The sequence below is a fragment of the Elephantulus edwardii genome, unplaced genomic scaffold, assembly GCF_000299155.1.
Source record: "Elephantulus edwardii isolate Elephantulus edwardi_28Jun2011 unplaced genomic scaffold, EleEdw1.0 scaffold00186, whole genome shotgun sequence".
NCBI classification, from domain to species: Eukaryota; Metazoa; Chordata; class Mammalia; order Macroscelidea; family Macroscelididae; genus Elephantulus; species Elephantulus edwardii.
The window spans coordinates 786,673-797,956 of record NW_006399936.1 but is presented as its reverse complement, the minus strand read 5'-3'; the positions used below and the strand labels follow the sequence as shown (position 1 = coordinate 797,956).

The following is an 11,284-nucleotide window of genomic DNA, read 5'->3' as shown; positions in this document are numbered from 1 at the left end:
TATATATATGTATATTTTCAAGATTACTATAAACTGTACTTTGAACTTAAAAGACTCTTTTCAGATTTTTCAGACAGTTCTATGATTGGTCCAGGTTTTATTGTAATTATCTTTAAATTGCGCCTTTGATGTCTCCAGCCTCGTCTACTTAACATCTAGTTTAGCCATCGCTGCTACCTGTTTCATGGAATAGGAGTCATGAAGTTCATTAGGGAGCTCTGGTGGCTAAGTGGTAAGGAATTGCACTGTCAACCCAAAGGTACATGGTTCGAATGAATCCACCAGCTGCTCTGCAGGAGAAAGATGAGCAATCCCTTCCCATGCGATTTACTGCCTCTGAAAACCCATCAGAAGGTCAGCCATGGGTCAGTTCTGACTTGACAACACCTAACAACAGTGTATTAAAGGCCATTACCTAAGTTTAGGTATTTCCTCAGCCACTTCTGTCCCCTTTTCTTTGGTGACTGCTCATTTGGAACAGTGCCGCAGAGCTTGAAAGCAGTTGCTTTAAAATACCATCTAGTTCATAGCCTTTCTGAGTTGCCTTTCAGATCGTTTCCCAGTTGACACTCACTCATCTCCTGTCCCCCCCCTTTTTTATGACTTTATTTGCTCATCCGGCTGTATTTATTGAGAGCCTGTAGTGCTAGATGTTCAGGAGATAGCAGTGAATGGAGCACATACAGGTCATGCCCTTGTGGAGCTGATTATCTTAGGAGAAAGGGAAGACAGCAGCTGTTGAAGGTGATAAGCTTTCCCAAAGGAGACGTGCATGGTGCTGTGGGGAGGACACCGAAGCTAGAGAGCTGGCTGAGGGATTCGTATTCTCCTGCCCTTTCGACAGCGATCCTGCTTGCTCATTTCTCTCTCTTTCCATTTTTCTAATTAGATATTTTCTCCAATTCTTTGTGCGCCCCATAATCCTGTGCTTTCCTTTTTTCTAGTTTTTCTCAGTTCTTTCCACATCTGTTTTGTTCTACATCATTGTTTGTACCCAAATTAAATTGAGATACTGACCCATTCTTCATTTCCTGTCCCTTCTAAATATTTTAGAATTTCCTCCCCTTCTTTTCCACTTAACTAAAATTTTTCCTTTTCCCTGCTGTCGCCTAACATCAATAACTTCCACCACCCTTTTAAGTTAGTCTTGTCTTTGTCTTTTTTTTGGCCACATCCCAAATGTTTCCTCCCCCCCCCATTCCTGTTGCCATCAATATATACATGGACTCACTTTGATACTCCCTTTAGAGAATAGCTTCACTGATCATACTATTTTCTCCTACAGGTTTCTTTTCTTCTGTGAAGGATCAGCTAACATTGACATCTCTTCTTCTTTTTTTTTCTTTTTCCAGGCAGTGATAAAAGAAGGAAGAATACGAAAGTGAATGTTAAGAAGAAAATGTCAGAACTTTCAGAACCAGACCTGGAGCTGTCAGAAAAAATCCAAAGAACAGTTTCTCAAGTTCAGGATTTCAGAGAAGACTGCGAACACCCAGACAAGCTGGGCAGAAACCAGGGAATTCCCGGGACTGCGATACTCAGACAGCCCACTTCAAAGAGGATAACTTGCAAGGAAGCCACATACGTCCATAAAAAGTCCCCTGCAGGAGAGAGACCGTATAAATGTGAGGAATGTGGTAAAAGCTTTATTCAGAGTGCACATCTTACTCAACATCAGAGAATACACACTGGGGAGAAGCCATTTAAGTGTGACGAATGTGGGAAAAGCTACAATCAGCGTGTGCACCTCACTCAACATCAGCGAGTCCACACAGGTGAGAAGCCCTACGTCTGCCATTTATGTGGGAAAGCCTTTAGAGTGAGATCGCATCTTGTCCAGCATCACAGTGTCCACAGTGGCGAGAAACCCTTTAAGTGTAATGAATGTGGAAAGAGCTTTGGCCGGCGATCACACCTTGCTGGACACCTGAGACTCCACACCCGAGAGAAATCCCATCAGTGTCAAGAATGTGGAGAAATCTTTTTTCAGTATGTCAGCCTAATCGAGCATCAGGTTGTCCACATGGGCCAGAAGAGTGAGAAAAATGGCCTTTGTGAAGAAGCATACAGTTGGAACTTAACAGTGTTTGAGGATAAGAAGCTTGAATTACAAGAGCAGCCTTCTAAGTGTGATCTATGCAGAAAAACTTTTAATTCAGGGACAGACCTTATTCAGCATTACAGAACTCACTCAGAAGAGAAAACCTATGAATGTGATATATGTAGAGACGATGTGGACCAGTGTCCTCACCTTCAACAGCATCAAAACTATTCCAGCGCAAAATCCTGTCAATGTAATGCATGTGGAAGAGGCTTCACACTGAAGTCACATCTCAGTCACCATCGAAGGATCCATACTGGTGAGGATCCTTATCAATGTGAAGAATGCGGAATGAGTTTCAGCTGGAGTTGTAGCCTCTTTGAACATCTGCGAAGCCACAAGAGAACAGATCCCTTAAATACATGAAGTGTTTAGGTGTTTCTCTTGTAGAATGACTCTTACCACTTAAAGAGAGGCCTACCTGAAGATCACCTTGCTTGTCTATGAATGAAAACAAAAACTGCAAGCATTTTCTCTTCTTTCCACCATCAAACCTACAGATGTGTTGAAATCCTTCAGTTAGAATTCAGCCTTTAGCAACACTGGAGGATCTTTGCTAAGTTAATAACTGTTTACTTTGATCACTGGAAAATGCTTTTGTTAGCAACTTCATGATTGAGAAATCTACATGAGAGACCATGAATATATAGTAGATGAAGAACCTTCAGATGGCACTCATTTTTTGAAACTCAGATAACTGACACTGGGAAAAGCCCTGTGAATGCAGTCGAAATAAGCTTTATTTGTAGTTTCCGTCTTGTTTGAGAACTAGGGAAGTGCACTAGGAAAGAGAGGATTGTCCATATGATAATCTGTCTTGGTACCTCAGCAGCGAACCATCTCTAGAAATTATTCCAGCCACTAGAATCCTCCAGTCTTTCCCTATATTATTAAACCTTTTAGGGGAAAAAGTTGACTTCAAGGTATTTGGAAAAAATTGGAGTTTAGAGATTGGAAGGCATTCCTGCTGCCTCATCATTCCATAGCATCTCCATGAAGCACACTCTACCTTGTTTTTGTTTTGTCCTAGTAGCATCATGGTTAGCTACTAAAAGGAAGGGAAATTAAAGAAATCCAAGTTCAGAAGAAACTGCTGGTTAATTCAGTCTTAAGAAGAAGGGATAAAGTACCTTAGGAGAAAAAGGAAGACTTCTCAAACTGTGGTCCAGTTTCCATTCCATTACCAAGAGGGATATTACAAGAATGAAGGAAACCAAAGTTCTTGGAAGAATTCAGCTTAGTTGAATTAAGCATCTTGGTCCAAGGGTTCTGATTCCCAGTTGACTTGTGAACTACCTCCATTCTAGGGTAATGGCTTATAATATACTTTCAGTTTGTGTTGCAGCTCAATCTAATTAGAAGGGTGTGTGGTCTGGTTATCCCTACCTTGTGGGAAGGCCTGGTAAAGGGTGTGATGGGGTAAGATGAGTGTGTATAAGGTTAACTTGAGCCTGTTTGCTAGTGACAGGAAAGGAGTACTTTGGAGTGTTGCTGAAGCCATGCTTCTTGCCTACTGCCTGGCTCACAATAAATGCCAGTAAATACTTGCCAAGTGTGTGCGTTGTACACTGTTTTCCCCTGCCCGTATCTTAGCATGTTCATTTTAGCTGCTCTTGAATGTCAGCTGCCAAGTGTTGTCACCCTTCTCTGGAGAATTGTCCTCAGGTGATGGAAGCTGTCACCCACCATCTATAGCCAATGACGAACTAATGTGGTATACAAAGTCAGACTCACTTCTTTCAAGAGCGGTGGCACTGTGATGAAGTTTATGCTCCAAAATCCACCCTTGTTTGATCAGACTTGAAAAAGTTAATAACACAATGTGTTAGAGTCTCACAAGAACAGAAGTGTGTGTGAGGGAATGGAAACAGGAAGTATGTGCAAGTTAAGGAGATGAACGAAGAAAGAAAGTATAAATGAGATATTAAATCTTTGGGCGGGGGAGTGGAAATGAGAGGTACAGAAACAGTAGTTCTCAGTGAAAAGTCCCAGTTCTCTGCCCAGTTTCCAGCTATGAACCAATCTGCATACCTAGAATCCATTGACTGAAAATTACTCAAAGTCCTTGGAGGATCTGTTAGGTACTGTTCAGTCAAATTAGTGACTCGTACAACAGAATGAAACTCTGCTCCTGCACCATCCTCAAGCCCGTTCTCTCAGTTACTATCCATCTTATTGAGGGCCTGCCTTTCTTTCACCCACCTTCTGCTTTTCCAAGTTTGATGTTCTTTTCCAGGGACTATGTGTCTAGTAACATTTCCACAATGTGTGAGATAAACACCATGGCAAATTTGGGATCATTCTTCCCCTAAAGAAGCCTGCATTTAATTCTGAGGATACACTAGGAGAAGTGGAATATCCAAAGCTCTTCTCCCTTCCAGAGTAGGAGCATATGGGAATCAGGTAATAAGCAGATCTTGGGCCAGCGCAAACACCTGTTTTGGAGGAAATCCAGCCAGGGTGCTCCTTAGAGGGAAAGGTGGTGAAATGTCTCTGCATACTTTGGGCATGGCAGGAGGCACCAGTCTTTGGAAGAAGATCTCATGCTGGGAAAAGTAGAGGGTCAGCAAAAGAAGACCTTCAGCAAGATGGACTGACACAGTGACTTCAACAATAGCATAGCAGAGAACATGAGAATGGCACAAAATAGAGCAAAGTCTTGATCTGTTCTTGATAGGATTGCTTAGAATAATCTACTGAATGGTACCTGACAAGCCAGTATCATATATAACATATTGGGTCCATAAATCCTTTCTGTGGTTGTTGCCCTCTTTCCTTAGGTGTGCAATTAGAATGGATGGTCATAGTAGTTGACAGACCCTCACCTCAGTTCCTTGACCTGACCATATTAGAGAAATGTTCCCATTAGCGTCTTCATACCTGAAATCGACACTGAGAAAATCTATAAAGATCCGTGGTGAACCAATGTGCATTTTGTGTCAATAGAGATGCATTGATGCCTTCAGTAAATATTTCTAGGAATAATAAAGGTAGAGAAAGTGCAAGTAAACCTCAGGAAGTTCTCAGTGCTGAGATCTGCCTTTTAAAATATTAGTTGAAATATCACATTCTCAGATCCACCTTTGACTTAATTTTACTATAGCCCACTCTCCCATCTCAAGGACTACTGCTATCCCATACTGGCTCCCCCTCCCCCATTGTGTCTGTTTTCTTTTTTTAAAAAAATCCAGTCAAATTCAGCAGTGGGGGGTTGTATACCAACTTTAGTTGCAGTAATGTTAATAGTTTCTGATAACCCACTACCATCGGACCAGCCGTCTGTTTTCTAAGATACCATAAAATAGGTTGGTTTACTAATATTTTTCCTTACTCTGCCTCCTCCAGCTAGAATTTAAGTTTTATTAGGGCAAGAATTTTTGTCTAGTACCCAGTTTTGCAAATCTGTACTCAATATGAGCTCTGATGGCCAAGTGAGTAAAACGTTATACTGCTAACCCAAAGGCAACAAGTTCAATTCCACCAGCTGCTCCCCTGGGGAAAGATGGGCAATGTCCTCCCAAAAAGGGGTGGGGGGAGTGTAACCACAAGGATAAAGAAAAGCCACGCCAAACATTCTCAGGAGCTGATCCCTAGTTAGAGGCTGTACTGATGGGGCCTAAAAAAAGAAGACACATAGTTCCAAGCAACCTCCACGGTTCACCCCCACCAGCCTCTCTCCCTGGCTTTAAACTCCGCCTCCGGAAGCACCACCGAGAAGCAGCCGCCCTCGGGCACCTAGAGCCGCCCGGAAACGCTGGGGCGGGACGTCTTTGGTTCCGCCCCTCTGACCCGTCCTTCCGGTGAACTACCCGGAAGACTTTCTGGAAGCCGCGATGCGGGTGGTTCCTAAGTCTCCCTCGGGAGGAGGAGGAGGAGGCATCTGAGCTCCGAAGACAGCAGTGCCCTTTGCTTGGGGCAGTTGGAAATTGGGGTGGGAAAGCTTGTCAATCCCGATTCGCCCCAACGCCCCGCGGACAGGGGGCCCTGCCGTCAGGACCCGGCGACTGTGTCCTTGTGTGAGCTTTGAGTGTGTGGCCCTCCTCGCCCCTTTGGGACTGTGTTTTCGCCTAAAAGGGAAGTGGGAGGAGGACAGCACCGGGCAAGGTCTTCTGAAGACCTGGCGAGGGTTGTGGAAGGAGCACGGAAACCTGTCATGTTTAAAACCAGTCCAGATCCATGCTTTGGGCTCATTGGGTTTAAAGGGAGGGCGAAAAAGTAAAACTTGTTTGAATCGCACATCTACTATTGCTCTCGGACTGTGGAAAAATGCCTCCTTATCTAGTCTGAGTGAAGGGACTCCGAAGAGTGGGATATTAGAGTTAAACCTGGTTAGTAATCCAAAGTAGACTGACAGGGTTAAATCCTTGGGGGACCTACTTTTTAAAGGAGATGAGTAATCGTAATTTCCATCTTTTTCTTGGCACCGACCTGAGTCTTGGATGTTTCAAAATGTCAAATACTTTAAACTTTCTCCAGCTATCTTACAACTGTTCTATTGTACTGCCTTGGTTGCCTTTTTAAAAAGTAGCACAACGTCTTAATTACGCTTATCAAACTCTGTCGGAGGTCATGCCTGCTTATTGAACTCAGCTCATTACAATCGAGTCAAAATCAAGTCGGCTCATGGCTGATCCTTCTGAAGCTGCAAATTGCAGAGAAGGACATTGCCCATTTTCGCCCTCCGGAGCTTCTGGTGAATTCCAACTGCGGGTCTTCCGGTTGACAGTGCAACTTCTTAGGTTCTAGGCCACCTGAACTCCCTTTTCTACTTAAAGTGATCCTCATAAAACCCAAACCTCCTGCCATGAACTGGATTATTAGATAGCATAATCAACATCAGGTTACAGGGCCGTAAGTTTTTAAGGGAAACTGTTCCAGAAACAGCTAGTGGCTTCGAGCCAATGGACCTTTTGGTTAGTAGGATAGTATACAATGTTCTATGCTACAAGAGCTGTTATCCCAGTGTTGTTATGGGCTCAACTCATAGCTGACCCTCCAGCAGGTTTTCAGAGGCTGTAAATTGTACAGGTGGAGACTGCCCATCTTCATCCCAGTGAGCAGCTGGGGGATTAAAACCTCCTGCCTTTGAGTTGGATCCTAAATGTTGTTGTGTACCGTCAAGTCCGGATCGACCCTTCAGCAGGTTTTCAGACACAATTTAATCGCACAGGAAATTGCCCATCTTTCTCCTGTGGAGCATCTGGTGGATTCAAATTACTTGCCTTCAGAATTGCAGTGCAGCTCCTTACTGTTAGGTCTCTTGGAGTTCAGATAAACCTGAACACTAGGACTACTTGATGATTATTAAATATTTTAAATGGAATTATATCCTTTCCATTATTTATTTGGGCTTGTAAATCATCACCATTTTTAAAAAATTGAGTATCAACAATGTAGAGGATACTTTTCTAAGTCCTGAGGATATACAATGGTGGCGCCTTTTATTACAATAATTTTTCCCAATCTCTCCCTGCAGTGATGGTCATTGTTCTCCAGAACAGGGATGGAGAAAATGTCAGTCCAGGAAGCAACAGGATCACCAAGGGTCCAGCTTCCGTCTTTGGACGCCCAGTCAGAGGGTCTATCCCCAGAAGCTCAGTTCGTGCAGGATTCTGACTTGGAACAGGGACTCACTGGGGGTAAGGCAGAGAAGGGGCTTACACCTGGAAGATGGGAGCATAAAGGAGTCTTTGGGTATGAGAGACCAAGAACTTCAGTAAGACGGTGACCCGTAGAGGGAAATCTGAAAGAGAGAACAGATGTAATACAATTAGACCCTTACTTAGACCTCTCTGTTAAGGTCCTGGGACTCTCCAGGACAGCCTATCATTCTTTAATAAGCAAAGTAGTATTCACTTTGCTCTGGCTTCTTTCCCTCAGCCCATTGTCACCTCATTCCCAGTGAGCACATGCAGAATAATTTCTAAGGTGTACCCCTTTTACTACATTTTGTAATCTTTGCCTGGCTGTCAGTAAAGTTTTCTCACTTCTGCCCCTCTCCCAGTTCCCTTCATTCAGATTCTCACTCCTTGATGACCTCATATGCTTTACCATCTGCCGTTCTTTTGCAATTGCAGTGTCTGTGACTAATTTTGACCAAGAAAGCACTCTTTTAATAACTTAATTGAGCAGTGCCCATATGATGAATATTTACCATTATATAACATGGTTACATTGCTATTACCATATAAGTTGGTTCTTTCTTGTTCTACTTGCATTTTGTAAGGAACTATGCCTTAGATTGTGGCCAACTCCAGAGCTTAAGATCACCTGAATGTGGCGGCAATAGGTGGGGTAGGTCGTATGGTCTGCTATGGGACAGTCAGTGTGAAAGGATTGTAGGGGTGAACGTTCTTTGTTCTTTTTTAAGAAAATTTTAATTGTTATTATTTTTGTATGTGTGCCTGTACCGTCAAATCAGATCTGACTGGTACAGGAGGAGATTGGCCCTCCTTCTCCAGCAGAGCAGCTGGTGGATTTGAACCACCTACCTCTGGGATTGAAATTCAGCTTTTTGCCACTGGCTACCAGAGCTCCCCATTCCTTATTCTTGGGGTTCCTATACACTGGTTGCAGAGATAGTCCCTATTCATGAGAGAAAGATTTCATGAAATGTACAGAACAATACATGGGCAAAAGGTAGGTAGTATGCTAATTAGCCATGGTCCTGGAGAACTCACTGCAAGTGTTTGTGCTTTGCTTTGCTAGTCTGCAGAATAGGTGTGATTACCCTCCAAAGTATGTCATGTCATGAGGATTAAGTGAAATAAGAACTTTCATAATGAATTACTGTTGAACAGGTAGGTATACATGTGTACGCAGGGTATGCGAGGAGCAAGAGTAGAGATACTTAATAATGGAAGTATGTTCACTGGTTTAACTAGGATACTGTGAGGAAGGGTCCACTGACTCTCCACGGGCTGGAGAGGCCTCTTCCGGTCTGGGAGCCTGGGGAAGAGCTGCTCTCACTCTTGGCTCCTTTCTCCCCCCCTCAGCGCCACCTGTTCTCCAGGTGCCTGCTCTTCCCCACGAGGGAAGCCCAGGAGACCAAGCAGCTGCACTGCTGACAGCCAGGTACCAGGTGAGCTGAGGATCCCTCTGCTTCTCAAGAAACTCTTGCTTGAGAGTGGCCTCTCGATCATCCCACTTGTAAACTTTGCTTGGAAGTTCTCATAGGTAACAGACCCCCGTTTGGGAACGGATCCTCTTTAGACACTTGGTCTTCTCCCAGATCACCTTCCCGTATCCCGAGCAACACAAGCAATCATAATTCTTATCCGTAGCAATTTATCAGTTCTTTTTTCCACTGTGCTGTGTGTTGGGTGCTTATTAGATCTCACAGGGTTATGGGACTTACTCTGAAAAATCTTAAATCTGTTCTCTAGGCTCCCAACGTAAGTACACACTGGGCTCGCTCTCTGTCATCTTTGTTCTCTTGCCATGGTGCTGTAGTGGGTTTATTCCCCAGAGCAGCCAGGATGTATTATTTCAGGAGTTTGTGACATTCGAGGATGTGGCTGTGTACCTCACTCGAGAGGAATGGGGATGCCTGGACCCTGTTCAGAGAGATCTCTACAGAGAAGTGATGTTAGAAAATTATGGGAACGTGATCTCATTAGGTAAGGACTCTCTTCCTTATTATTCCAGTATCTTATTTCCTTGTTTTTGAATAGGCATGAGACATCTAAGAAAGGCGGGAGGTCTTTTGAACTGCCCGATCATCTGTCTTTGTGGGAGAAGGATGGGCAATCTCCTCCCTTGTGATTAACTGCCTCTGAAAACCCACTGGAGGGTCAGCTATGGGTCAGTTCTGACTCTATGGTATACAACAACAGCAACAATCTTCTATCTTTAGTGTTATCTGGGCATAGGATAATTAGAATGTCTTTGGGGAGCATCACTGTCAGGATAGAGTAACATACTTGTCCTTTAACTAAATGCTCACCTTCCTTGTCTTCTTTTTTTAAAAAATAACAAACCAGGAGATATTTAGGACCTCCCAACCCTTGACCAGATACTTCCTCCTGGAGTCTCAGTGCCCCTGTGTTGGAGCATTTCCTAGGAGAATAAATGTGTTTTTTCAAAGCTACATGAGAATTCTTCTTATGTAATTGGTGTGGCCTCTTAATCATCCCTACAGTCACATTCAAATAGCCAGAATTTGACAGACTCCCTTTAAAGGTTGACTCATCGTGTGTCCATTACAGTGAATCAGCCAGACGGCATTGTAATCCCAAGTTACTCATACCAGCAGCAGAAGTCTTTGGCATTTAACCCATCCTAAGAGTCATAACAGTATTCTCCTTTGGTATTTTGAATGGTGTAATAAACAGTTGAGAATAGGCAACCTAATGTTGTATAGAAGCAATGGTGAGGTTTTTTCATGCCCCTTTGATGTGATCATATCTCTTTTTTTCTGTCTTTTTGCCTGCTTTGAGTTCCACTCTTTTTATTTATTTAGGCGGACCCTTTCAGCCCCCTTTTTTTCTATGCACTGGTGACATCCCAGGCATTGCTTGATCGTGGTTACATGCAGGACTCAGGTCTTCTTGTCCTTGGGGAGGCAGCCTGCCCACCAGGGAGGTTGTTTAGTGCATTTCCCATTCCTGGCTCTTTACTCTTTGTAGGCATACTTCTCCGTCTTCCCACCACCCGGATACATAATGCGAATTCCTGCCCGGCCCTGAGTCATACCCAGGCGAGTGCTTTCTCTGGGGAAACACTTGCGGTCCTTTCAGCAGGAATCTCCAAGAGATGGCTCAGGTATCGACTTCCCTTCGATATCACACGTCACTGCATGGAAACTTCTTTTCCACGCTTGTAAGATGCTAAACTTGATTGATGCACCCAGGATGCTGCCACTGTGTGAACTTGCTGATCCTCAAGTGAACTGTATTCAGTTTCTCATGTGAAGGGCCAAGGAAGCTTCTGTTGCAACCGGATGCATTTTGAACCCAACTCACTCCGAGTTGGAGACCGTCTCCTTGTATTTTGCGAAGCCACCAGGTTCTGCTCCATCTCTTGCACCATCATGTTCTCATGTTATTTCAAAATGTGGAACACTTAATGTGTGTCTCTCCTTTTCTGTCACATACACTCTGCCCTTTATATCACTTAACTCTCCTACAGTCCCTGGGTTTCCCTCATGTTTAACATTCTAGTCTTTCCTTCCTTTAAAAAAAT

At 43.7% G+C, this 11,284-nt stretch overlaps 2 protein-coding genes across 2 annotated transcripts in view; both read left to right on the top strand.

The window, feature by feature from the left end:
* Window positions 1–2,476, top strand: part of ZKSCAN5 (zinc finger with KRAB and SCAN domains 5) — an 18,575-nt gene extending 16,099 nt beyond the window's left edge. The window contains 1 exon segment of the mRNA XM_006903767.1: window positions 1,353–2,476. Within this exon segment, the coding sequence (XP_006903829.1) occupies window positions 1,353–2,476 (1,124 nt within the window).
* Window positions 2,477–7,604: 5,128 nt separating this feature from the next.
* On the top strand, window positions 7,605–10,925 carry LOC102845095 (zinc finger protein 311-like). Its single transcript, XM_006896494.1, has 4 exons — window positions 7,605–7,740; window positions 9,097–9,182; window positions 9,594–9,720; window positions 10,729–10,925. Exons 1-4 carry the CDS (start codon window positions 7,605–7,607, stop codon window positions 10,923–10,925), a joined length of 546 nt encoding a protein of 181 aa, XP_006896556.1.
* The last annotated feature ends 359 nt before the right edge of the window (window positions 10,926–11,284 follow it).

What these genes read in the sequence shown, in the direction of transcription:
- LOC102845095 (XM_006896494.1), top strand. Translation starts at nt 7,605, where the DNA reads ATGGAGAAAATGTCAGTCCAGGAAGCAACAGGATCACCAAGGGTCCAG. An exon ending in GGAACAGGGACTCACTGGGG is followed by an intron (nt 7,741 to 9,096) that starts GTAAGGCAGAGA and finishes TCCCCCCCTCAG; the next exon opens with CGCCACCTGTTCTCCAGGTG. An exon ending in TGCTGACAGCCAGGTACCAG is followed by an intron (nt 9,183 to 9,593) that starts GTGAGCTGAGGA and finishes GTATTATTTCAG; the next exon opens with GAGTTTGTGACATTCGAGGA.